A 23,267-nucleotide genomic window follows, 5' to 3' on the forward strand; every position below is an offset into this window, starting at 1 on the left:
GGGGGGGGGGGGGGGGGGGGGATGAAATTCATTGATGAGTTAACTTTCCCAAGTTCTAGGAATAAAAAAAATCAAATAAACACACCTTTAGATGATAAGAAAAGTGGTCCACTCTTGAAAACCTGCAATACAGTTAAACACTTGAGTAATGTAGCCTAAAATTTTACTCCACAAAATACAATAATAAAATATACATGGAAAAAAAAACCCTGCTACACGTGATAAAGAGATAACAACATATATTGCTAATTAAGTTGCGCCTTCTGAAACGTTCCTTGTTACCGACTGAAGTCTTGGCACTTTTCAGATTCAATCAATGTTGAAACTATAGGATGGCAAACAGAAAATGTTCTTTTCATTGTTAAAGCAGATGCAATAAACGGTGTTGGTCTTAATAGCAAAGCCACTAAACGCTAATCCCTAAACACTTCGCCTGATCCCTGCAAAACTCAGTAATCTTGCTCTTCGATCATTACAGCTAATGTATAACATTCTTCTCTCTCTATATATATTTTTTTCTTTTTGTACTATTACATCTAACATTCTCAGTGGCAGCCTTGCTAAAAGTTCATTTTATTAGCAAAAAAACTCTGTCACTGGGAGTTAGTGGAGAAGCGTGTGGAACAAGGTGGATTAGAGATTGGAAGCATAATGGTTGCGATGGTTCTTCATGAAGCTTGATGTTTTATGATGCAAAGTTATTGTGAGTAAATATGACTATCACATCTGATGCAAAGTTCCTTTTGATTGGATGGCAAGTAGTGGGTCTAAGAGACCTTGAAAAATCTCTGGAAAACTATCACATCTGATTTCTTTTTCTTCTTTCAGTTTATCATATGCTTCATTGGAGAAGACTAAAAAGTTCATTTTTGGGAAGATTGTTGGGTTGGTGAGAAACTCTCTTGTGAGTTGTTTCCTCATTTATTTCCCCTCTCTCAAAAGAAGTTGTACTTGGTGGTTTTGATTCTACCTTCTCTGTCAAATCCTTCATCTTTGATACCCTAGGTCTTCAGTCATTCTCTTTCTAACGATTGATGTAGCGTTTTTTCTTTCCCTTTTGCAAGACCAGGAGAAGGGGCTCTAGATTTTGGACTCCTTAGGAAGGCTTCTTCTCTCGAATCTCGATCCCTTTTACATATTTAGTTTGTCCCTTCTCCGGTTCAGGTTATTTCTACTTCTGCTGCTATCTGGAAAAGGAAAATTCCAAAGAAGATCAAATTCTTTCATGTGGCAGGCTCAAAGTCATTCTTCCTTTGTGTTGCATTCGTAATGGTGCATTCTTTGAAGAAGTCAGGAGGAAGAACTTTACTACTATGGGGCCATTTTATGTAGTCGATATGGAATGATGGTTGAGCTTTAATGGCTTACACTTGACATGGATTGAAGCCTCTCTTTGTAGTTACTTTTGTGCTCTTTCTTGCTTTTTTTTGTTTTGATAGAACTCTTTTTTGCATGTTCTTTTATTCTTTTCATTCTTTCTCAATAAAAGTTCGGTTTCTTACCAAATATATATATAACCGAATCAATCCTCAATTTATGTGAATTCCATAACCTATTTTTTGCCATCTTGCATTCTATTTGGTACTAGAGCATATCTTGCTAGTGCCAAGGAACCAACTATACCGCCTCATGCCCAAAATTTGGACCAAGATGCAAAATCTAAATCGGACATCTACTGACCTGACATTTTTTTCTTTTTTGCATCTTTTGTGACTTAGCCTCTATCTGTTGACTTGATTTGTGAAAATTGTCCTTACAAATCAATACATGACTTTTCAATATGTTTTGTCCTTATTTATCTGGTTCCAAACAAATTCTCTAGGTGATCACTCAATATCAAAATTTTCCAAGCAAACATATTAACTTTGGAAGTCTTAGTAGGTCATGAAAAAAAGAGGTACACCTTGTTGATATAGGTGATGACTATCCCATTCTTTCAAGTTTTCTTAACCATGCTTGTGTTGTCTTAGAATATCTTTCTTTTCCTTGTAGTGTGATTTACTCCTCCTCTACTATGGCTCCACAACAACACTCAAGCTATTGCTGCGTTAGCAGCTCTTATCTTAATCTTAAAAGAAATTCCTTGTAGCGTTGATTTGCTTCTCCTCTACTATGGCTCCACAACAACACTCGAGCTATTGCTGCATAAGCAGCTCTTATCTTGATCTTCGAAGAAACAAAAAGAGGTGGATGGATCCGGTAGGGAGTGGATATTATGCACTTCCAAATACTTATTAGAAGCTGAAGTGGTTGTCGTCTTTCCTGCATGGAATTTAATTCCCTCATCTCTTTTATGTTCTAGCTTTCAGTAACTTCCATTGGTTTTGGATCGACGGTCAGGTCCTTCTCCAAAAAAAAATATGAAATAAAAATAAAATAATAATACTAATTCAATTCCCTCTTTCTTAAACACCAGATATATGATGTGACAACATGGGAATGAATGCTATAGCTTCAAATACAGGGTTCCCCGTTCACTAAACATGTCCAATTGGCATCCATCTGGTTTGTGATTGAACGTGGCAAAATCAAGTCCAACTTCAGTATGTCGCCTCTTTGAATCGGGTTGCCGACTGCTTAACAACCAGCTTCTCATCCTCAGTTAATGTTCTTGCACGTCCAACTAGCAGTCGTTTCTCTCACTCTTCTCATAAGGTAAGACGTTAAACAGATTCTAACGACTGTCGTTCCAGGAAATAAAAAAACCACCAAATACTAATTCCTAGAGTTGCTTTGCAAGTATTCCCATAGCTTTCATTTTCTTCTGCCCCTAAAATTGCATCACACGCCAAGCCAAATTAAGTTCGCTCTTTATTTTCGTTACTTCAGCAATGGGGTTAATGCTCAGCGCGCATACTATGCGAGATCAGGAGCCTATGTATGAAATCTCAACATCGAGCAATTGACGAAATTAGACGGACACTGGAGACATAAAAATCGCATCCAAAGTGCAAAAAGAAATACAGAAATAAAACCCACCGTGTTTCCAACACGAGAACCAGCAGAAGGATCGTCCGGAGGGGGAGGTGGCGAAGACGGAGGACTGCCGCATTCTCCCTACACCACAACAACACAAGATAGATTTCAATTCCCCAATTCAAACGTCACATTCTATCCCTTCCAACAACCCGTACGCATACATCTCAACACAAATAACACGAACATTTCGTAATCCAAAAGGAGAAAACAATTAAAAATCCGGCGCGCTTAATGCTAAAACAACAAACTAACCAAGCCAATAACTAAACACAATACAAAACCTGAGAATGTTCGGCGTTTCGGTTAGCCATCGTCGTATCTCCAAATCAGAGCACCATATCAATCATCAATCATCAATCAAATCAATCGACCAAAAATCACTGCAACAACTACTGATCATCATTATCAAAATGCAGCAGAAACATCCGCAGATAAACCAGATATAACAGAATCAAAGCTTACGACATCATGCGTTTCATTCCGCGAGACGAAAACAACAATGTACGATTATTAAAACGATTCCAAAGCATAAACGAATCGGAAACAATACCTCGTGTAGTCAATTTGAAAAGAGCAAAAGAGAGAGGGAAATAACTTTTTGTTTCTTTTTTCCCTCCAAGAAGCGTAAGATGCAACAGAGACTTGTGGCTTTCTCGTTCTTCTGTTTTCTCTTTCTCTCTCTTCTTGTGATGGATTGAGCCAGAAATGTTCCTCAACGGAAGTCCGGAGGTCAAGCAAGCGCCATCCGGAGTCTCCGGATGGGGCGGCAGTTGTACATGTCTCCCCGATTCCTGGTCCTTCTCTGCGCAACGAACGTGTTGGTGGGAAATAGGCGAAGGGCTTTTCTGTAATTTCACCCTTCTGACTTTTTTTCCCTCCCTCTTCTGCCCCTCCTTTTGGAGGTTTGTCCGGTGTGGCCGTTTTGTTCCCGTGTTTGAGGGAGCATTGGAAGGGATATTGTAGGACCCACGCTTGCCGGGTCTGACGTGGATACCGCTGCTATATATTTCATTAGATTATATTTAAAAAAGAAAAGCTAAATTAATATCTAAAAAAACTCTAAAAAATACAATAGTATTTTTATATTAAAAAGAATGTAAAAAGTTTTTAATATTATTTTTGGATTAAAAAATATTTTGTTTCAAAAAAATTTTTAATTTTTCGAGTTTAAAAAATATTATTAAATTTTAAAAAGTTTTATTAATACCAACTAAATTAGGTTGATAAAATTTTAAATGTAACATTAAAATTCTTAATATTTATAAAATAAGTTTTAAAAATTTCTTAATGTTTAATTTTAAACCTTTTAATATTATTTTTTAAAGTTGAGTATTTTTTAATTGTAATACTGACAACAAAAATATTTTTAATTGTGATACCAACGAACAAACGTATTTTTAAATTTTTTTAAAAAATTTAAAGGTATTTTTGATTTTTTTTTTAATTCTTAATATTTTGTAGGTTAAAAAGAATATTTTGAGATGTTAATGATATTTTTATGTATTATTATTATTTTTTTAATGTATAAAAGTATTTTTGAGAATTTGGTAAGAGTTTAAAAGTATAATTATATATTTTTTAATTTAGAAATATTTTTTATAAAGAAAAAGCCAAAGGTTGAACAATATTTTTATTTATTTAGCGGGAAAAAATACCATCAAACTAATTTTATAATAAAAATACCAAACATTTATTAATCAAACATCGAAAGTAGTATTATATGGTATCGAAAAAAGTAGACATTCATGTAAAATCTGTCGGCCTACCAAGTTCTTCATCAGATGGGAAAGAACTAAGAGAAGACGATCCTCATAGCTTTCAAGCAAAGGAACAATCATCTTTGGAGATCGAACGGAGATTGTTCTCGCAAGAGCATGGAGCTTGAGGTGTCTGGATCGGAGTCGGATTTTGACGACAATAATAAGAGGAAGAATTTGGAGGGCTCGACTGGTGATCGGATTCGCGTGAAGAAGAAGACTCTGCAGGCTGTGCTGGAGCAGTGTCAGAGATCTCTCGAATCGCTGAACGATTCCAGCGGTGTCGATGAAAACGAGGGGGATGAATATGAAGATGAAAGGCAGGGTGAGGTTTCGGGATCTGTGCGGGGTGATCGAGAAGCCGACGAGGTATGGGGGTTTCCTATGGATCCAAATTTTTGTAGTTTCGGGGATTTTAACTGAGAATTATTTTATTGTATCTGAGTTAGGGTTATTTAGCACAATGATTACGGGCTGCCGTGTGAGGTTTTTAGCTGGGAATTCTTTGCTGAATGTTGGCTTGATTTCTACTGTTTCTGATTTAGAAGAACTTAGAATAATGACTTTGAAGATGCTATATGAGTGAGTTTAGAAATTATGTGCATTTTTCTTATTTGTTTTGTACTGCTATGTGAGATTGAATACCAGATGAGATGAACGACTTATGATTTTGATGTATTAGCGTATGGTAGTTTGTCATCTGCTGGAATCGAAGTTCTTTCTATGGACGCTTCACAACTCAATGGGTACTTTTTTCTGGTTCAGCTTGAGGATGCTCTACTCTACTGTTATACAGTGATGAGTATAGGTGTAAGATTGATTTGAAGTTGCCTATAAGGATTGGATTTGAAGTTGCCTATAAGGATTGGTTTCGAAGTTGCCTATAATGATTGGTTTGAAGTTGCCTATAATGATTGGTTTGAAGTTGTCTGGAAGTAATTCATCATGGAAATCGTTTTATGTTCATCGTTCTTTCAGGATTTGTTTGTTTATTCTTCCATTGAAGTCTCTTATGCATGTAATGGGCATCAGCGAGGACTGTTCGTGGGCATGGTCACGTTGATGGGAAATTTGTTTTCATTTTTTTGGGAAGTGTAATTGGCGCAACTCAATTAGGTAGAGAAAATGTGAAATACAACAACTTCTTTAGGTGTTTTTCGAGGATGTTTGAATCACGTGCCAATTCAAGTAATATCTGTATCAGCTCAAACTCACCGCTAGCAGATATTGTTCTCTTTGGGCTTTCTCTTCCGGGCTTTTCCTCAGGATTTTAAAACGCATCTACTAGGGAGAGGTTTCCACACCTTTATAAGGGAATGTTTCGTTCCCCTCTCCAACCAATATGAGATTTCACAATATCATTCATTTGGAGAAAATGTGAAATACAACAACCTCTTAATGCCTTTTTCCTGCAAAGTGAAAGCTAGGATCCTCCATCCATTCACTTTCAGTCTTTCTAAGAAATAGGATTTTCATTGAAAAAGATGGAAGTACAAGGACAATTGCGAAGAACACTTCCCTTCTCCCTTAAATACCACCTATATAAAACTTCATGGATAAGCCCTCCAGTTGCAAGTAATCAAAAGGAGGGGTACTCTAAAACTTAGCTGTTAGTATTAGCTACCTGATAAATTCTTGGATGGAGTTGGATGTCTGAAATTCTTTTTATATGGGTTTCATGCTCTTTATATTGGAATTTGGTTTCAATTTGTATTTAAATTTTATGATCCATGGCATTGACTTGAAAACATCTTTCTGCAGTTGTGTGATCTACTTAAATCTAAAGTTGAATGCCGTGACTTTCTTGAAAAGCTAGAGGATGCTCGAGCATCAGTTCCACTAAACACTTTTGGTATATCTTCAGAACTTAACCAGACTTTATTAAGGAATTGCAAACAGATTGTAGTTCGTGCATGTGAAGATAGAAATTTAGAATTTACAGGACCATCTCATTCATTTGAGATGAAAATATTGTTTTATTTATGGCATGATTGGTGGTTGATTATTATTCATTTCATTTTATTTTTATTACTTTTCTTTGTAATGGTAGAAGAATGCAGTTCTTGGGACGTGGTCAGTGATGTGGATCTATGGGAAAGTGGTGATGCTCTAGATCAAGAAGGTTACATCGTTGTGAAGCAAGAGGATATAGTCGATGGCATTGCTTGTTTCATGGCTGCATACTTATTGTCCTTAAAGGAAACCAAGGTATGCTCACATGGCTCTCTCTCTCTCTCACATATACATATGTGCGTGTATATAAGAGTCTATGGTTAAAGTTGGAGAAATTTGGGTGTTGGTAGTTTTAAGTCTCTTGGTTTACAATACCCCAAGATAAGTATATAATGGTTAAAGTTCGAGAAATTGTAATTCTCTCATCGAGTTCCTCTAAATACCAAAAAGAACCCAATCTAGTTTTGGGGCTCAAGTCGAGTCTCCTTGGATCTCACATCAGAAAGAGCTCTCTCAAATTCTGGTGGAGTAACTCAATGTTGAATTGAGGATCTAATATTCTCGAACTCAGGCCTCAAGCCCATAAAAAACTTAGAGAGCCCCTTTACTCTATATTCTATCAGGCTATTCTATGTTAGATGAAATTCTTTCTAACAAGAGCTTTTAGAATTTGAATCGATCGGTGCCCCTATCTTTGAAAGGAGTCCCTCATGTTCAGCTGGTTCCATAGAAGTCTAAGCCTTCGGTAATAAATAGTATAGCACATTGATTTCTTGATTTGACCCTTGATTTCACACTATGCTGTGGGCTGTGGCAACTGGCAATTTATCTTTCATATCTATCTGGTCTTAGAAGAAGCATTATTTCTATGAGCTATGTGCCTACAATCAACGTTTTCATTGGATCTCATTGTTTTGCAGGAATTGTCACCTAACCAACTTCAGAATGGTGAGTCTTGCCGCACTTTCTTGTTGAGATGTTGTTTTTAGATTTCAGTAGATCCCAATCAATGTTGCAAAGCTCAGTAATGTGGGCTTGTCACCCAAATAAAGGCATTGAAATGGTTGGAAGCTGGTTCAACCCATCAACCCCATCCGCTCCAAGTAGATCCCAATCAATGTTGTGGATGAATATGTTCCGAGGGTCTATGTTGAATTTTTTTAAAAAAATTTACACTCTTTTCATATTGGAATTTAGACTACACTTTAAGCAATTTGGTTCTGGTCTGATTATATCTTGAATCTCATGCAGCCCTTTGCAAAACATTCTCAGTGAAGAAGAGAAAAGGAAAACTCCGGAAGGCGTGGGATGGAAGCAAGGTCATTTATAATGTGGCATCCTGGGGAGCTACTGCAGTTGGGTATGTTAATCAACTGGTTTGACTGAATAATATCATATAAAAAAGTTATTGCATTTACCATTCGATTACTCTTCATTGTATGGACCACTAAGACAATTAAAACCGGTGTTGTTTGATGTGCTCCCTTAAAATGTTCCTGTTTTTTTTCCCCGAGGACAAACAAACAAACGTGAGGTATAGAAATTTGAACCTCCGGCTTCAAAAGGAGTAGATATCAGTTACCATTGAATTATGTTCATATTGGTCATATCCAATATTGTTTTTCTGCGATAATGCTCTTCATTTAGTATAACCTGGACGAGCATCAAGAGCTGCCCGTATGCTGTGGCAATTCGATGCCACCAGTTGAACTATACAACATTGTCTTTAAATTTCATGTTTCATATATTCATGTTCATACTAAAGGATTTTTGTGTATTTGTTTTTCCTTGTATTTACATCACTATAGAGAATCTGTATGCATATTAGCTTTAACATTTGAATTCCTTCCTTTGAAACTGGAAAAGGCAATATATTTCTCTTCTTCTGATACTTCCTGCAACTGATATGCACAGGCTATACCAGAACCCTGTGATTCTAAGTGCTGCTTCTAAAGCCTTCTGGACTTCCTGCCAAGTAATATCAAAGCTTCTCTAACATACCTTCTTATGTAAATATGCTCTGCTCAAGTGCAGTATCCGAAAGAAAATTTGTTGTTCTTTAGGCTTATTCTTGCATGCCCAGATTGATTAGTTCCTTGAAGAATACACTCTTGTATGTAGATATCTTTTCTATTCTGCTAGGATCTTGTTATTATTTGATGAGATTTCTGTATCTATACCAAAAACTATTATTTGTAGCTTGTTCCCACATGGAAGCAAGCACTGCAACTTATGCAATATTGTTGATAGAGATTTGTGTTTCCCAAATTGAGATTGTCCTGTGCTTTCTGCTATGTTGAACTGGATGGTAGATTTTCCAAACATTCAAATTTGTGTCTAATGAGATTATAAACGTGCAATTCCCGGTCTAGTTCATGAATTTGAAGTATTTAGAGATTGATTAAACATTCTTTAGAGTTTAGAGATTAGATCGATACAAAAGCGAAAGTTCAAGAACTAAACGATAAAAGTGAACCTACCAATGGTCCAATACATGATGCAACCAATAAAAGTGAACGATACATGTCAAATATTTGTTCAAATCTAATAGGATTGTATTTCTCCTATAAATTTTATCTCATGGTAGGTCTAGTTAGCCCTACACACTACCAATGGTCCAATACGTGATGCAACCGATTACTTGACCTTCTATTCAAGGACAAACAGTTTGTCCATACCCGAGATTTGTTTCCTTAACTCTCATAGGTATGCGTGCTTAGTTTTTCTTTCATAAAATTCTTCATAATCGAGTCATTTTATCCTACACAGCTTAAATCATGCCAAATATTTGTTCTATTCAAATCCAAGGACAAACAGTTTGTCCATGCCCGTCAACCAATAAAAGTGAACGATACATGTCAAATATTTGTTCAAATCCAACAAGATTGTATTTCTCCTATCTAGGGAGCTCTAGGGATATAAGTTTTATCTCGTGGTAGGTCTAGTTATCCCTACACTACCAATGGTCCAATACGTGATGCAACCGATTACTTGACCTTCTATTCAAGGACACACAAGTTTGTCCATACCCGCGATTTGTTTCCTTATCCTCTCATAGGTATGCGTGCTTAGTTTTTCTTTTACAAAAAAACTCTTCACAATCGAGTCATTTTGTCCTACACAACTTAAATCATGCTAGTTTAGCGGCCTAAAAATATTTTCAATACGATTTATAGCTATAAAATCATAAAGAAATAATAAATTATAGAACATAAAAATTTGAAACCAAATAAATAGATATTTGAATTATTATGGACGATATTTTGAACTCACTTTGACACTCAGCTCAGAAGTACGCGGCATGTCGACAAGCACAGAAACTCAAAAGACATCCTGGACGAGCCAGCGGTCCACCGACCACATTCCAATCGCTTTAATCCATCGGCCACGACCCACTCCCAATATTATCTCAAGCCCCCACCCTCCTCCACCTCTCACTCACTCTCCCTCTCTCTCTCTCTGCTGCGTTGCGATGTGGGACGATAGGCACGGTGGCTTGCCGGGCTCCGATCAGCCACAATCCGATCAAGAATCCTTTATTGACTTCGATTTCTTCGCCGCCGCGATTAAACCTAAGGTGATTGCTCTTTACGAGCATTTCGTACATCCTTTTCTTCCTCTTCCAAGTGTTTTTATTGTCCTTGTGAAGCTAGCTAGGGTTTTGAGATGGTTTTGGGTATTTTTCCATATTGATGAACTTTTATGAGTTTTGCTCCGGTTTAGGATTATTACAAGACGTTGGAGGTGGATTACGATGCAACGGATGATGATATTCGAGCCAATTACATTCGGCTGGCTCTGGTTCGTGAATTCGTGTTCTCTCCCCTCTATCTCCATTGCTTGTTTTTGGTTATCCATTTTGATTTGGTTCTCATTTCAGTATTCTTGTTTGTGGGTGATAATCTCAACCGGTACTTGGAATTGGTTCCCTGCAGAAATGGCATCCTGATAAGCACGAAGATCAGGATAGTGCCACTTCCAGATTTCAGGAAATAAATGAGGCTTATCAAGGTCGGTTTCCAGCTTTTAGTTTCTAATGCATTTTACTGCTCGCATTACTTTACAGCTTTCCCTGCATTTTTCATGCACGTCTTAGTCAGGGATCATGTATACTCGTCATTCGTGAGTTGGGTGGTGTGTGCTTGATCACTCCGGAGTAGTACAAATTGTGTCTTTTGTAATGTTTGGTTTGGAGGAGCAATTGTCATTAAAAAAAGAAAAAAAAATCTGGAGACAAAGAACATATCATTAGAGGAAGAATGGTACAAATAGGAGCCAAGGAATCAGCTTTTAGCCAAGGGGATTGCAAAATATCAATGGTAGTTGTAGGCTGTGGACTTCCATAATCGAGCGGCCTTGTGGTTGCTTACAAGGGAATCACACTGTGAGATCCCACATCGGTTGGGGAGGAGAACAGAGCATTGTTTATAAAGGTGTGGAAACCTCTCCCTAGCATACACATTTTAAAAATCTTGAAGGGAAGCCTAAAAGGGAAAGGCCAAATAGGACAATATCTGCTAGCGGTGGGGCTGGGCCGTTACAAATGGTATCAGAGCCAGACACCGAACGATGTGCCAAGGAGGAGGCTAAGCCCTAAAGGGGGGTGGACACAAGGCGGTGTGCCAACAAGGATGCTGGACCCCCGAAGGGGGGTGGATTGGGGGGTCCCACATCGATTGGAGAAGGGAATGAGTGCTTTGAGAACGCTGGGCCCTGAGGGGGTGGATTGGGAGATCCCACATCGGTTGGGGAGGAGAACGAAACATTCTTTATATAGGTGTGAAAATCTCTCCCTAACAGATGCGTTTTAAAAACCTTGAAGGGAGCGCGAAAATGAAAACCCAAAGAGAACAATATCTGCCAGTGGCAGGATTGGGCCGTTACAAACCCTTCGAGTTTCTTGGCTGTCAAATAATGCAAAAGAGGCAAAAGTCCACAGTTTAGAACATGATAAACGTCGAGGACCGCAAAGATTTCCTAACCTGACAACAAAATGTTAGTAGGTACCGATCAAATTGGCTCCATGCACTTCTGACTTCGCCTTCAAAGGTTCTATATTTGTAACATGAAGGCCTTAGAAGCCCAAGTACTTAGAGAAATGAAAGAAAAAAGAATGGGAAAGTTCTCATAAAACGAAAAAAAGTTATGGAAAAGTGAATTCTTTGAGGGACTTTATGGTAGTAGTTATGGTGGGAAAGAAGTCTATGGAGGTCTGTTCGTCGAGCATGATAACCTAGTGCCGTTGCTATTTTAATTGAGTAATTTCCATTAGTATGAGAAACTCAGATATGTTAGTGGTTTGTTGTTGTGGGAGATGACAAACTTTTGGTTCTTCCATTTTCTCTTTTGGGTTGGGGTGGGGGTGCGGATGACACAAACGACTACCATCAGGAACAATGAAAGCACTAGAGAGGCCACGAAAATATTGTCCGCTTTGGCCCGTTACGTATCGCCGTTAGCCTCACGGTTTTCAAACGCAGTTACTAGAGAGAGTTTTCTACCCCCTTATAAGAAATGCTTCGTTCTTCTCTCCAACATCTCACAATCCACCCCCTTAGGGGCCCAGCCTCGCTGGCACACTGCTGGTGTCTGATTCTAATACCATTTGCAACAGCCCAAACTCACCGCTAGCAGATATTGTCAACTTTGGCCCGTTACATATCACCGTCAGCCTCACGGTTTTAAAATGCATCTACTAGGGAGAGCTTTCCACACCCTTATAAGAAATGTTTCGTTCCCATCTCCAACCGATGTGGGATCTCACAATCCACCCCCTTACTCACCGCTAGCAGATATTGTCAACTTTGGCCCGTTACATATCATCGTCAGCCTCACGGTTTTAAAATGCATCTACTAGGGAGAGCTCCACACCCTTATAAGAAATGTTTCGTTCCCATCTCCAACCGATGTGGGATCTCACAATCCACCCCCTTAGGGGCCCAACGTCCTCGCTGGCACACCGTTTGGTGTCTGGCTCTGATACCATTTACAACAGCCTAAGCCCACTGCAAGCAGATATAGTCCACTTTGGCCCGTTACGTATCGCTATCAGCTTCACGATTTTAAAACGTGTCTATTAGGGAGAGCTTTCCACACCCTTATAAGGAATGTTTCGTCCCCCTCGACCGATATTGGATCTCACATATTCTCCAAGGATCAGGTAGAAAACCTATTTTAAACTAAAAACAATCAAGGGAATGCTTGAGAAAGCAATCTAGAGGAACTCCATTTGTTCTACACCATCACAGACTCAATGGGAGATCTATAGTTGAGTTATGGCGTGGAATAAAAAGTAGATGCACATTCTCTTTCTTTGTTAGTCCAGGCTGCTTTGTCTTTTTAATTAATAATCTCTAAATCTCACAATACACTTCAATTATTCATGGACAGTTTTGAGTGATCCCATGAAGAGGAGAGAATACGACAACAAAGGCATGCTGTACAAATATGATTACACCGTAGTTGTAAGAAATCCCCTCCCCTCTCTGCTACTTTTTACCACAATAACACCAACCACGCCTTCCATTATTCTTATGTCTGTAAATTATTACGTTTTGTGCAGGAATATCTCAACCGTTTCAAGGGGCTTATATTGACTTGTAATGGCCTCGGAATTAAGCATTCCATTGGGTAGAAAACATAAACTCCATTCTTCCTAAGCATCCCTGTCGGTACACATGGGAACATTTGGCCTATTCTCTATCAATCTGGCTTACACATGACAGCTCCAGCGGCGCACCTCTGAGTCAATGCTTTCCCCTCTCTGCTACCCATTTTTTCTTTTGTTCTGATCTTTGTATAAATATCGAAACAGAAACCCTTCAGATTTGTATAAAGAAAGAAACAACTCTTCATTGATGTATGAACAGGATGAACAAGTTCGAGCATAGAACGAAATAAGCCCAAAAATGCCCAGAATCTGCAATAAAGAGCTCCCATTTTAGCTGAAAACTTTACTTTTTGAGTTCTTGATCTGTGGCCTTCAATCTCTCATGGTTTGTTCTTGAAGTTGTTGATATTGTAGCCTCAGAATTCTCTGTGGGACAGGAAAAGAGTGCTACCCATTTGCATAATGAGTATGCATGGATATGTTAGATTCAAGGTTGAGACATGTAATGTGAGATTTTATGTCGGTTGGAGACGTGAACAAAGCATTCTTTATAAGGATATAGAAACCTCTCCTAATAAACGTGTTTTAAAAACTTTGAGGGGAAGGCCGGAATTGGGGAGGAGAACGAAGCATATTCTTAGATGTGGAAACCTCTCTTAGCAAACATTTTAAGAACCCTAAAGTGGACTTGTAGCTGTTACATATTAACATTGAATTTTGTTATTGCCTCGAAATCTCTTTATGATGGATAAAATTTTCATACTTTTTGTGTTTGATTCTAGTTGTTTTCACGCATTTATTAGTGAAAAGAAATGTCTTTATGAATGAAATGAATGTAGTCGATATCAATTCTTTTTTTCACTTTTAGAGAAGCTTTCTATCTTAAAAATTTTCGAACTCAAAGGAAAAAAAAATGTTTTTAATAATAATTTCATGAATTTTATAAGAAAAAAAAATGCTCTTCTTCCAAACGAATAATTATTACTGGCCAATAAACGAATATTTTTATTTTCTTAGAGCTAATTTTGTGGATTTTTTAAATAAAATAGGAAAATAAATGACGTGGCAATGTCGTGGAGGGTACCTTCCATTTCTTGCCATGGAGGCATAATTAATTGAAACGCTACCGCATAATATGATTGAAAATTATTAAAAATAGAAAAAGATGTGTCAGCTTTCTCTCTCCTTGCATTTAAATGAGCTGGCAATCCTCCTCAACACCTCGATGTCATCGTCACTACCTTTAATCCAACGGCTCTAACTTATCTCTTATTCTACATTCGCCGCAGGCTATTACAGCTCTTTTCTTTTTTGTTTTTTTTTTTTGGGTTTTAAAGCCGCCCGCGGATCTTTACCACACGGCGAAAACGCTAATCCCTCTCCTTTTCCCTTTGTATCCTTTTCTTCTGCTCGCCGGAGTTAAAAAATGGCCACCGCCGTGCCGGAAAATCTCTCTCGTGAGCAATATGTGTACCTAGCAAAGCTTGCCGAGCAGGCCGAAAGATATGAGGAGATGGTTCAGTTTATGCAGAAACTTGTTCTTGGTTCAACCCCAGGCTCCGAGCTCTCTGTGGAGGAGCGAAATCTTCTCTCTGTCGCTTACAAGAACGTGATTGGCTCACTTCGAGCCGCTTGGCGGATTGTCTCTTCCATCGAGCAGAAGGAGGAGAGCCGTAAGAATGAAGAGCATGTTGTTCTTGTTAAGGATTATAGATCAAATGTTGAGACTGAGCTTTCCGAGGTCTGTGCGAGTATTTTGAAGCTTTTGGACTCGAATCTTATTCCCTCCGCCACTGCTAGTGAGTCTAAGGTCTTCTACTTGAAGATGAAGGGGGATTACCATAGGTATTTGGCGGAGTTTAAGGTTGGGGATGAGAGAAAAACCGCTGCTGAGGATACGATGCTGGCTTATAAGGCTGCTCAGGTACTTCTGGCTTAGCTTTTTTTTCTTCTTTTTTGGTATTATTGAGATATTTTTGAATTGGTGCTGCTTTTATGGACCTGTGAAGTTGGACATTTGACTTGTGAATTGACTTTGAATTCTGATATAGTACCGCTACGAACATCCCTACTTATGCGATCCATCTCTTACTGTTGATAGTTACAGCCTTCTTCTTCCACAGAAATTAAATCTTGATTTATCCTGGTTTCAGATCGAAGACGTTTTTCTTTTTAATTTATTACTCGGTTCTTCATTGCTGTTCTTGTGGGATCTCCAGTCTCCAAGAAACCGTTTCTATGTCGCGCCTCCTTAGTGGCTTATTTTAATAAATTGAATGAAGACATATTAGGATTTTTTTGATTCTATCATATGGGTGCTTGAGATTGGACCATTCTGAATTCTGGTTTTGCATTTGTTGAATTTTATGCTATGAAGGATGTTGCAGCTGCAAATCTTGCACCCACTCATCCGATTAGGCTGGGGTTGGCACTCAATTTCTCTGTATTTTACTTCGAGATTCTGAATCAGTCCGACAAAGCTTGTAGCATGGCCAAGGAGGTATATTTGATCCTTCATTTTGTTTTCATTCACCTATTTCTGGTTCATATGCCCCCTTGTACATTATTTCTGCTCTTTGGTTTATCTCTGAGACGAAGCGTGGGCTAATTCTGGCACTCTTTTGCTTGATCACTGGGGCCTCGTTTCATGGATCTTTGTCATATTCTATTTTTTCTGAGTTATCAAGTGTTCCTAATGCGTCAGCTAATACTATTACCGCGGCGAATTGGTCAAGCTATTGTCTTGACGTGACTTGCTTAATGTGTTTGCAAGGAACCTTCCTCCTAAAACTTGTTTAGCATCACACATCCCACTGTACCCATGAAACAATTTTACGTGGATCTTACAATTGCAGGCTTGCATTTGCAGATTTGAACATGTTTGTTTGATATGCATCTTCTTTGACCGATGATTCAAATAGTCCAGCTTTCAGGAATGTATCATGCTTATTAGTGAAATGCTGTCATTAGGCTGGTTATGTCTACTGTAGATGATTGAATGTGTGACTGAATGTGATTCATGTTTCAATTCATCTCCCTTTGAAAGTGTTTATCATGATTAAAACTGTCTGCTATGACTTTGCTACATAAATAGGCATGTAGTTGGAAAAATTATTTGTCGAGGCTACCACAATTTGACTGTCTCAATAACTATTGGATTTGGATTTAAAAAATCTCTATGCCCCCTAATAATCTTTAGATGTAAATTTGAGATACTTTCTTTCCTACATTCAATGGTGGATAATGTTAGCCACATTGTTGAAGTTTCATCGAACAAATTCTCGGTTGGTTGAAACCTTCGAAACTGTTTGCCCATGTTACATTTTCTTGATATCACTTTTGGTTTATTTTCATATCCCCTTTTTTGCTATAACGTGCTTGACACAGCACAACCGTAAAATTATCCACCTCACGACCGTAGTGTAAGTACACTTACAAGCGTTATGCTTCCCAGTCTATCGTGTATGTTACTCATCATTTCTTATACTTCTGATCAGGCATTTGAGGAAGCCATTGCTGAGCTAGATACTTTGGGTGAAGAATCATACAAGGACAGTACCCTCATCATGCAGCTATTGAGGGACAACCTCACTCTCTGGACTTCAGATGCGCAGGTCAGTAAACACCATCCACCCAGGAAAAAAAAAAAGGAAGGAAAGGATGCCTTTTCGTTTTGATTCCTCATTACAGTATCTATTTGTCCCCTCGGTTCCAAAATGTTACATTTTTACTTGAGTTTAGTTTCCATTTGGTCCTACATTTCAATATTTTACATTTTACTTGAGTTTTCACTGATGCTCAATTTTAATACTTGACATTAACTTTTAGTTAATTAATTTAAAATAATTATGATGTGAAATTTTTTAAAATTAATTTTAATAGTAATTAAAAACAAAACTTGTAAAAGTGTTAACCTTTTGAATTCTAGTAGAAAAAATTATTCTAGAAACTCAATAACTAAAAGTATATTTTTTTCCAGAAGAAAACCCCACAAAGCCCAATTTGCAGTCCCTACTCCCGTTTATTATCAGTGCATAACATTAGTGAATATATTGACTCTTTGCAGGACCAGTTAGACGAGTCATAGAAGGCACCATAAGCTCGACCACCTGTCCTGTGGTTGTGGGGGGGAAGAGGGTGTATGGAGGTGGGCTTCAAATGTCATTTGCTTATAATAGCTATTTTAAATGTGTGAATTTGGAAATTAAACGCATTAGTCTGTGAATGATATGTCTTGATCCATAAATTTGGTGGGTTTTACTTGAAAAGAATCAGAATGAAGAATACATTTTTAGCTTCATTTGCTTGCTTAATCTCAAGTTCTGATATCTATGGGGAACATGGCATTTAGAGTGACCTCCATTTAACGTGCTTTATACAGGACTGGATAGTTTGTCTGAATGATTGAATAACTGTTACAGGTCCAACTTTATCAGTTTAATTGAGGCACATAAATTGGCTTTTTGTGTCTGGTAGGCCAGTTTAGTTTCAGGCTTTCCTTTAGGCTTTAGCTGGGGGGTCCCTTCTTGATATTATTGTGTCCTTGAGGTAGTGGTGTCTGGCTGCTGGTGTGTGCCTCTCCCTATCTATCTTGCACTTGTTAGGAATAAGAGGTTATTCTCTTTGTGTACATCTACTCTCTTGTAACAATCCAAGCCCACCGGTAGCAGATATTGTCCTTTTTGGGCTTTCCCTTTCGGGCTTCCCCTCAAGGCTTTAAAATGCGTCTATAGGGGAAGGTTTCCACACCCTTATAAATGGTGATTTGTTCTCCTCCCCAACCAATGTGGGACATCACAATCCATCCCCCTTCGGGGCTCAACGTCCTCGCTGGCACTCTTTCCTTCCTCCAATCGATGTGGGACCGCCCAAATCCACCTCCCTTTGGGGCCAGCGTCCTTACTGGCACACCGCCTCGTGTCTACCCCCCTTCGGGGAATAGCGAGAAGGCTGGCACATCGTCTGGTGTCAACCCAGGCCCACCGCTAGCAGATATTGTTCTCTTTGAGCTTTTCCTTTCGGGCTTCTCCTCAAGGCTTTAAAACGCGTCTATAGGGGAAGGTTTCCACACCCTTATAAATGGTTCTTCCCCACCCTTATAAATGGTGATTTGTTCTCCTCCTCAATCAATGTGAAACATCACACCTCTGCATTGAGATTGTTTCTTCAAGCATATTTAAAACAAAATTCTAATGGAAAGAACTGTGGAAATTTCAGCAACTGTTTCCATGGAGTTCATCAATGGAGGAACTATCACCATTGGAAAGCAATCCAATGTATAATAATGTAAAGTAACGAAGGAGGATAGCTTTATCAAATCTGACTCGAGCTGAGGATTTTATCTTACAAAATTGGTTTTGGATTCTACCCAGATCACATAATTTGGCTCCAAGATCACAAAAAATCCCACATCCTTGTAGATTTAATGATGAAATCAGTAAAAAAACACATCAAAAAGAGTTTTTGATCACTACCCTCTCTGCAGAACTCTTCTTCATAACTCCTCTAGAGCACAATTCATCAAGCAACTCCAATGCCTCCTTGGCTAAACCTTCATAGGCCAACCCTTCAATAAGAATCATGTACGAAGCCTCGTTCGGTTTACAGCCTCTGGCAACCATCGATGCCAAGAAATCGATGGCACGAACCGTTTGTTGAACCTTACAGAGTCCTAACATGATAGAGTTGTATGTGATAACATTTGGCCTCACACCAACTTCTTCTAGATCATGGAAAAATGCAATTGCTTCATCAACTTTTCCTTCTCTGCACAGCCCTCCAACGAGCGATGAGTACGTAATTATATCGGGTTTGAGTCCTTTTTCCTTCATCTCGTCTAGAAGTTTAACAGCATCTTCCGTTTTGCCTGCCTTTGATAGCCCATCAATCACTGTGTTGTATGTAATCAATACAGGAGAGCAACCTTTAGTACCAAGTTGATTCAGTATCTCAACAGCAACATCTACCTTCCCATCTTTACACAATGCAGTCAATAGAGTATTATACGTCACAATATCAGGGTAACAACCTCTCGAAGCCATGATATCCAAATACTCGATCGCCCGCTCCATCTTCTTCTCTTTACAAAACCCATGAAGCAACGGGTTATAGCTCGAGGAATTCGGAGTACAGCCATGCTGTGGCATCTTCTCCAAAATATCAATAGCTCGACCCAACAACCCCTTTCGACACAAGAAATTAATCAAGATATTGAAAGTAACAACACTAGGAGAACATCCCTTACGAACCATTTCAGCCAACAGCTTCTCGGCATCCGTCCACCTCCCCGTACTACACATACTACGCAAGATGATGTTATGAGTAATCACATTAGGTTGGCAGCCATAGGAAGACATTTCATTCAAAAACTCAATAGCTTCATCCAACCTTCCTTCCTTACAAATCCCATTTATAAGAACATTGTAAGTGACAACATCAGGCTTACATCCTTTCTCCCTCATTTCATCCAACAATTTCATCGCCTGCCCAACTCCACTCTCCTTACAAGTTGCTTCAATCAATATAGTATAAGTTATTACATCAGGATAACACTCCCTCTGCAACTGTCTATGAAGAACTTCCATGGCTTCCTTCAACTTCCCACTGTCACAGAGCGTACGCAAGATTATATTATAAGTAATAACATCAGGAGAAATACTCATTCGATCCAAAAGTTTCAAAGCATTGTCAATTTCACCAGATTTACAGTAACCACTAATAAGAACATTGTAAGTTATCACATCAGGAACAGCCCCAGAATCCTCCAAAATTTCCATAACTCGAGCAGCCTTCCTAGTTTTTCCAGTTTTACACAAACCACGAATCAAACTAGTACACACAATTGCATCAGGAATATCACCACGATAAACCATACCCTCTATGAATTTAAACCCTTCTTCCAATTCCCCATTTCTTACCAGTCGACGAAGATGATTATTGTTCTCAAATTCCTCAAAACTCTGCGAATGATTCGAAGAAAATGATGAAGAACTGGAGCCATTCAAATGGGTATGAAGATTTTTCTCCCCCTGTTGCGAAGGATTCTTCAGAACCGCACGAACAAAGGATTCTTCAGAACAATCAGAAGGAATAACAAGAAATCGAGGTTTCCCCTTTCCTCCCACAAAAAAACTTACAGAATTGATCTCCGGAGTAGCCCTTCTCTCGGCCCTAACTTTACGGCCGCGATTTTTGGTGCTGCGACGCTGAAACAAACAGAATCCATCCGTGTAATGCTTCGCATGTAACGTTATATCCATACTCCTCCTTCAATTTGGAAGGAAACAAAAGGGTTTTGATCCTTAGAGATCCACTTTAATCGACTGTGAAGAAATTGAAGAAGTGGAGGGCGATGGGGCCTTGTTTTTTCAGTGTATGAAAGGGCAGCGATTGGGGGTTCTGCAAAAAGAGAGAATCAGAGAAGGGGAAACTTACAGAGAGTGTAAAAATTGATGAGGGAAAAATGGAGGTGGGAGAGTGGGGAGGCGGCGTGTTTGCTTATCCAGTTTCTGGCCCTGTCCTCGTCCAGGAAAATAATTATGACGCAAGCACGATGATAAAAAAAAACAAAAATCACCTATCAAATTAATTATTAAGTCCAATCTTCAATCACATTTTTATTATATATATTTTACATCTAACTCCGTATGTTCTCTGTGTTCATTTAAATCAAATGTGTTTTTGTGCGATCCGAACATCAAGAGATAGGGATTATGAGATTTATTTCTAAGAGCATCACCATGTTAGGAATTACGGATCTCCACATGATACAATATTATCTACTTTGAGCATAAACTCTCGTGACTTTGCTTTGGACTTCCCCAAAAGGCCTCATTCCTCCCTAATAAACCAGTGACTTTGCTTTGGACTTCCCCAAAAGGCCTCATTCCTCCCTAATAAACCAATGAATTAACCTAAGTCTGACTCACTCCCAATAATCCTCAACAAGAGCTTGCCAACGAATGAGATGAAAATAAGAATAGAATCCCTAACTAATCTTCAAATTTAACGATACCCAGAGTTCAATAAATCCCAGTTCATGCCAATATAGTACTCTAATCCTTACCAACCTCAGGATCATCAAAGACACCCTTCACATCATCGTCTTCGAAAAGTTTGACATAAACATAATTTTTCTTGAACTATTCATCCTCTCTGACCTGTTCGACGGTAATACGCTACACAGACAAAAAGAGAAACTTATAAGAAAGAACTAGTACCCAAAATAACGAGATTGATAGCAACAGGACATATAAGGTTGAGAAACGATAAATCTTAGTGCACTATTGAAATGAGCGTGTTATCAGTTCATGAGGTATTAGTGAAAACAGGGCTATCATGAGTTACTAATAGATCTCTTTCCTTGAGCAATAATGTGGTATGAAACTTAAAGGACATTCTAGCTTTGCGGTACTGAAACTTGCAAGAGCATTTATAGAACTAAATAATCATAATGTCTGCTACATCTATTGGCTCAAATGGAAATATAACATAAAAACATTAAGGTCCTGGTAATTTGTTCCATCATTCAGATATTGGAAGAAGAAATGTTACCCATTTTTTTTAATGAAGTAGCTGAAATGCATAGCAGATACAATGGACTTTTTCTTTTTTCTCGTACTTGGACAGTAAAGTAAAGGCATAGCGAATGCTTCGTATAGAGTGTTGTGTGCCGGAAGTGGAACAAATGTACTCACAACACCAATGAACGGAATTACACAAAGAGACACCAGCATATTTACGTGGTTCGGAGAGAAGAAGTTCCCCTACATCCACGGGTAGCAACCAATCACTACTAAACCCAGGTGTTACAAGTGAATGACTCACTATCACACTACAAAGTCTCTCACCAATATGTCACTCAACAAATACAATGCGACTCCCAAAGCTCTCCCAAATCCTGATATATAACTAAACCCTAGTATGACTAAATCTAATTCAAATAACGAAATCAAATCTAATCCAAAAACCAAATCAAATATAATTCAAATAACCAAATCAAATCAAAACTTATGACAATTTACAACATAGAGCACGTCATGTTCGGCAATGTATACTTACAGTTGAAGGATTGGGGTCAAATATTCTTTGGATCAAGGATTTTGCCCCCACAGGGAACCAAGATGGACATGGAAAGTCAGCTCTCTCAATCTGTTGAAGGGAAATGACAATATTACTCGATCATTCAAGTGCACATCATTTCAAGTTAACCTAAAAGAGTCTATGAAAGCCTCTCATATCCAAATTAAATCCAACCAAAACAGACATGACAATACATTGTCTTACAGCTTAACCCTTGTGATTGAGCACCTACATGAGAAATGAAGTGATTAAGAATCGAACCAAAAGGCAAGCTTATAAATGTCATCATCAACTTATAAAAATTTTGGTTTAACAAGCTTTTAAGATACAACCATAAATACCTCTGGTGCTATTCTCAGGCTGCTCAAAGAAAAAAAGAAAACGATCAGATTCTTGTTCTTTTCTTTTCCACATCTCAGCAAGAATATTTTCTCCACGGGCTCAGCCAATAAACCTTTAAATCTCTGTGGTATACTCCCTTGCTGTGGCAATAATCTACACCATCAATTAGCTGTTGGAAGTACTTCCTGGTTTCAGCTTCACTAAGCCTGGATTATGTAATGGCTCAGATCCACCGCTAGCAGATATTGTCCTCTTTGGGCTTTTTGTTTCGGGCTTCCCCTCAAGGCTTTAAAACGCGTTTACTAGGGGAAGGTTTCCATACCCTTATAAATGATGATTTGTTCTCCATCACAATCCACCCCCCTTCGGAGCCCAGCGTCCTCGCTGGCACTCTTTCCTTCCTCCAATCGATGTGGGATCGCCCCCAAATCCACCCCCCCCTTGGGGCCCAGCGTCCTTACTGGCACATCGCCTCGTGTCTACCCCCTTCGGTGAACAGCGAGAAGGCTGGCACATCGTCCGGTGTCTAGCTCTGATACCATTTG

At 38.7% G+C, this 23,267-nt stretch overlaps 4 protein-coding genes and 1 long non-coding RNA gene across 9 annotated transcripts; 3 read left to right on the forward strand and 2 right to left on the reverse strand.

The window, feature by feature from the left end:
• Positions 1-37: 37 nt before the first annotated feature.
• On the reverse strand, positions 38-3,795 carry LOC111805672. The gene is made up of 4 exons (XR_002816698.1): positions 3,530-3,795; positions 3,261-3,359; positions 2,980-3,057; positions 38-122 (listed from the first exon to the last, which is right to left on the reverse strand). It is a non-coding gene; the product is annotated as an uncharacterized LOC111805672 (long non-coding RNA).
• An 899-nt stretch (positions 3,796-4,694) lies between these two features.
• LOC111805999 lies at positions 4,695-8,957 on the forward strand. 2 transcript variants are annotated; one of them, XM_023691319.1, is made up of 6 exons: positions 4,695-5,105; positions 6,498-6,588; positions 6,790-6,944; positions 7,610-7,637; positions 7,941-8,049; positions 8,604-8,957. In XM_023691319.1, exons 1-6 carry the CDS (start codon positions 4,854-4,856, stop codon positions 8,683-8,685), a joined length of 717 nt encoding a protein of 238 aa, XP_023547087.1. In that variant the 5' UTR covers positions 4,695-4,853; the 3' UTR covers positions 8,686-8,957. The 2 variants fall into 2 exon arrangements, with proteins under 2 accessions (XP_023547087.1, XP_023547086.1); XM_023691318.1 differs by having other exon boundaries at positions 4,697-5,105; positions 6,787-6,944.
• Positions 8,958-9,979: 1,022 nt separating this feature from the next.
• On the forward strand, positions 9,980-13,640 carry LOC111805007 (protein tumorous imaginal discs, mitochondrial-like). Its single transcript, XM_023689863.1, has 5 exons — positions 9,980-10,266; positions 10,413-10,490; positions 10,625-10,700; positions 13,080-13,153; positions 13,252-13,640. The coding sequence occupies exons 1-5, from the start codon at positions 9,991-9,993 to the stop codon at positions 13,321-13,323; spliced, it is 576 nt and encodes a 191-aa protein (XP_023545631.1). The 5' UTR covers positions 9,980-9,990; the 3' UTR covers positions 13,324-13,640.
• Positions 13,641-14,645: 1,005 nt separating this feature from the next.
• On the forward strand, positions 14,646-17,612 carry LOC111805677 (14-3-3-like protein GF14 kappa). The gene is made up of 4 exons (XM_023690839.1): positions 14,646-15,223; positions 15,677-15,799; positions 16,797-16,913; positions 17,366-17,612. Exons 1-4 carry the CDS (start codon positions 14,726-14,728, stop codon positions 17,384-17,386), a joined length of 759 nt encoding a protein of 252 aa, XP_023546607.1. The 5' UTR covers positions 14,646-14,725; the 3' UTR covers positions 17,387-17,612.
• Positions 17,613-18,489: 877 nt separating this feature from the next.
• On the reverse strand, positions 18,490-23,014 carry LOC111805595 (pentatricopeptide repeat-containing protein At1g09900-like). 4 transcript variants are annotated; one of them, XM_023690718.1, is made up of 5 exons: positions 22,722-23,014; positions 22,585-22,608; positions 22,360-22,449; positions 21,369-21,476; positions 18,490-20,813 (listed from the first exon to the last, which is right to left on the reverse strand). In XM_023690718.1, exon 5 carries the CDS (start codon positions 20,556-20,558, stop codon positions 18,750-18,752), a length of 1,809 nt encoding a protein of 602 aa, XP_023546486.1. In that variant the 5' UTR covers positions 20,559-20,813; positions 21,369-21,476; positions 22,360-22,449; positions 22,585-22,608; positions 22,722-23,014; the 3' UTR covers positions 18,490-18,749. The 4 variants fall into 4 exon arrangements, with proteins under 4 accessions (XP_023546486.1, XP_023546485.1, XP_023546487.1 ...); XM_023690717.1 differs by having other exon boundaries at positions 22,575-22,608; XM_023690719.1 differs by having other exon boundaries at positions 18,490-20,697; positions 22,360-22,608.
• Between the last annotated feature and the right edge of the window lie 253 nt (positions 23,015-23,267).

This window comes from Cucurbita pepo, chromosome LG11, assembly GCF_002806865.2.
Source record: "Cucurbita pepo subsp. pepo cultivar mu-cu-16 chromosome LG11, ASM280686v2, whole genome shotgun sequence".
Taxonomy (NCBI): domain Eukaryota; kingdom Viridiplantae; phylum Streptophyta; class Magnoliopsida; order Cucurbitales; family Cucurbitaceae; genus Cucurbita; species Cucurbita pepo.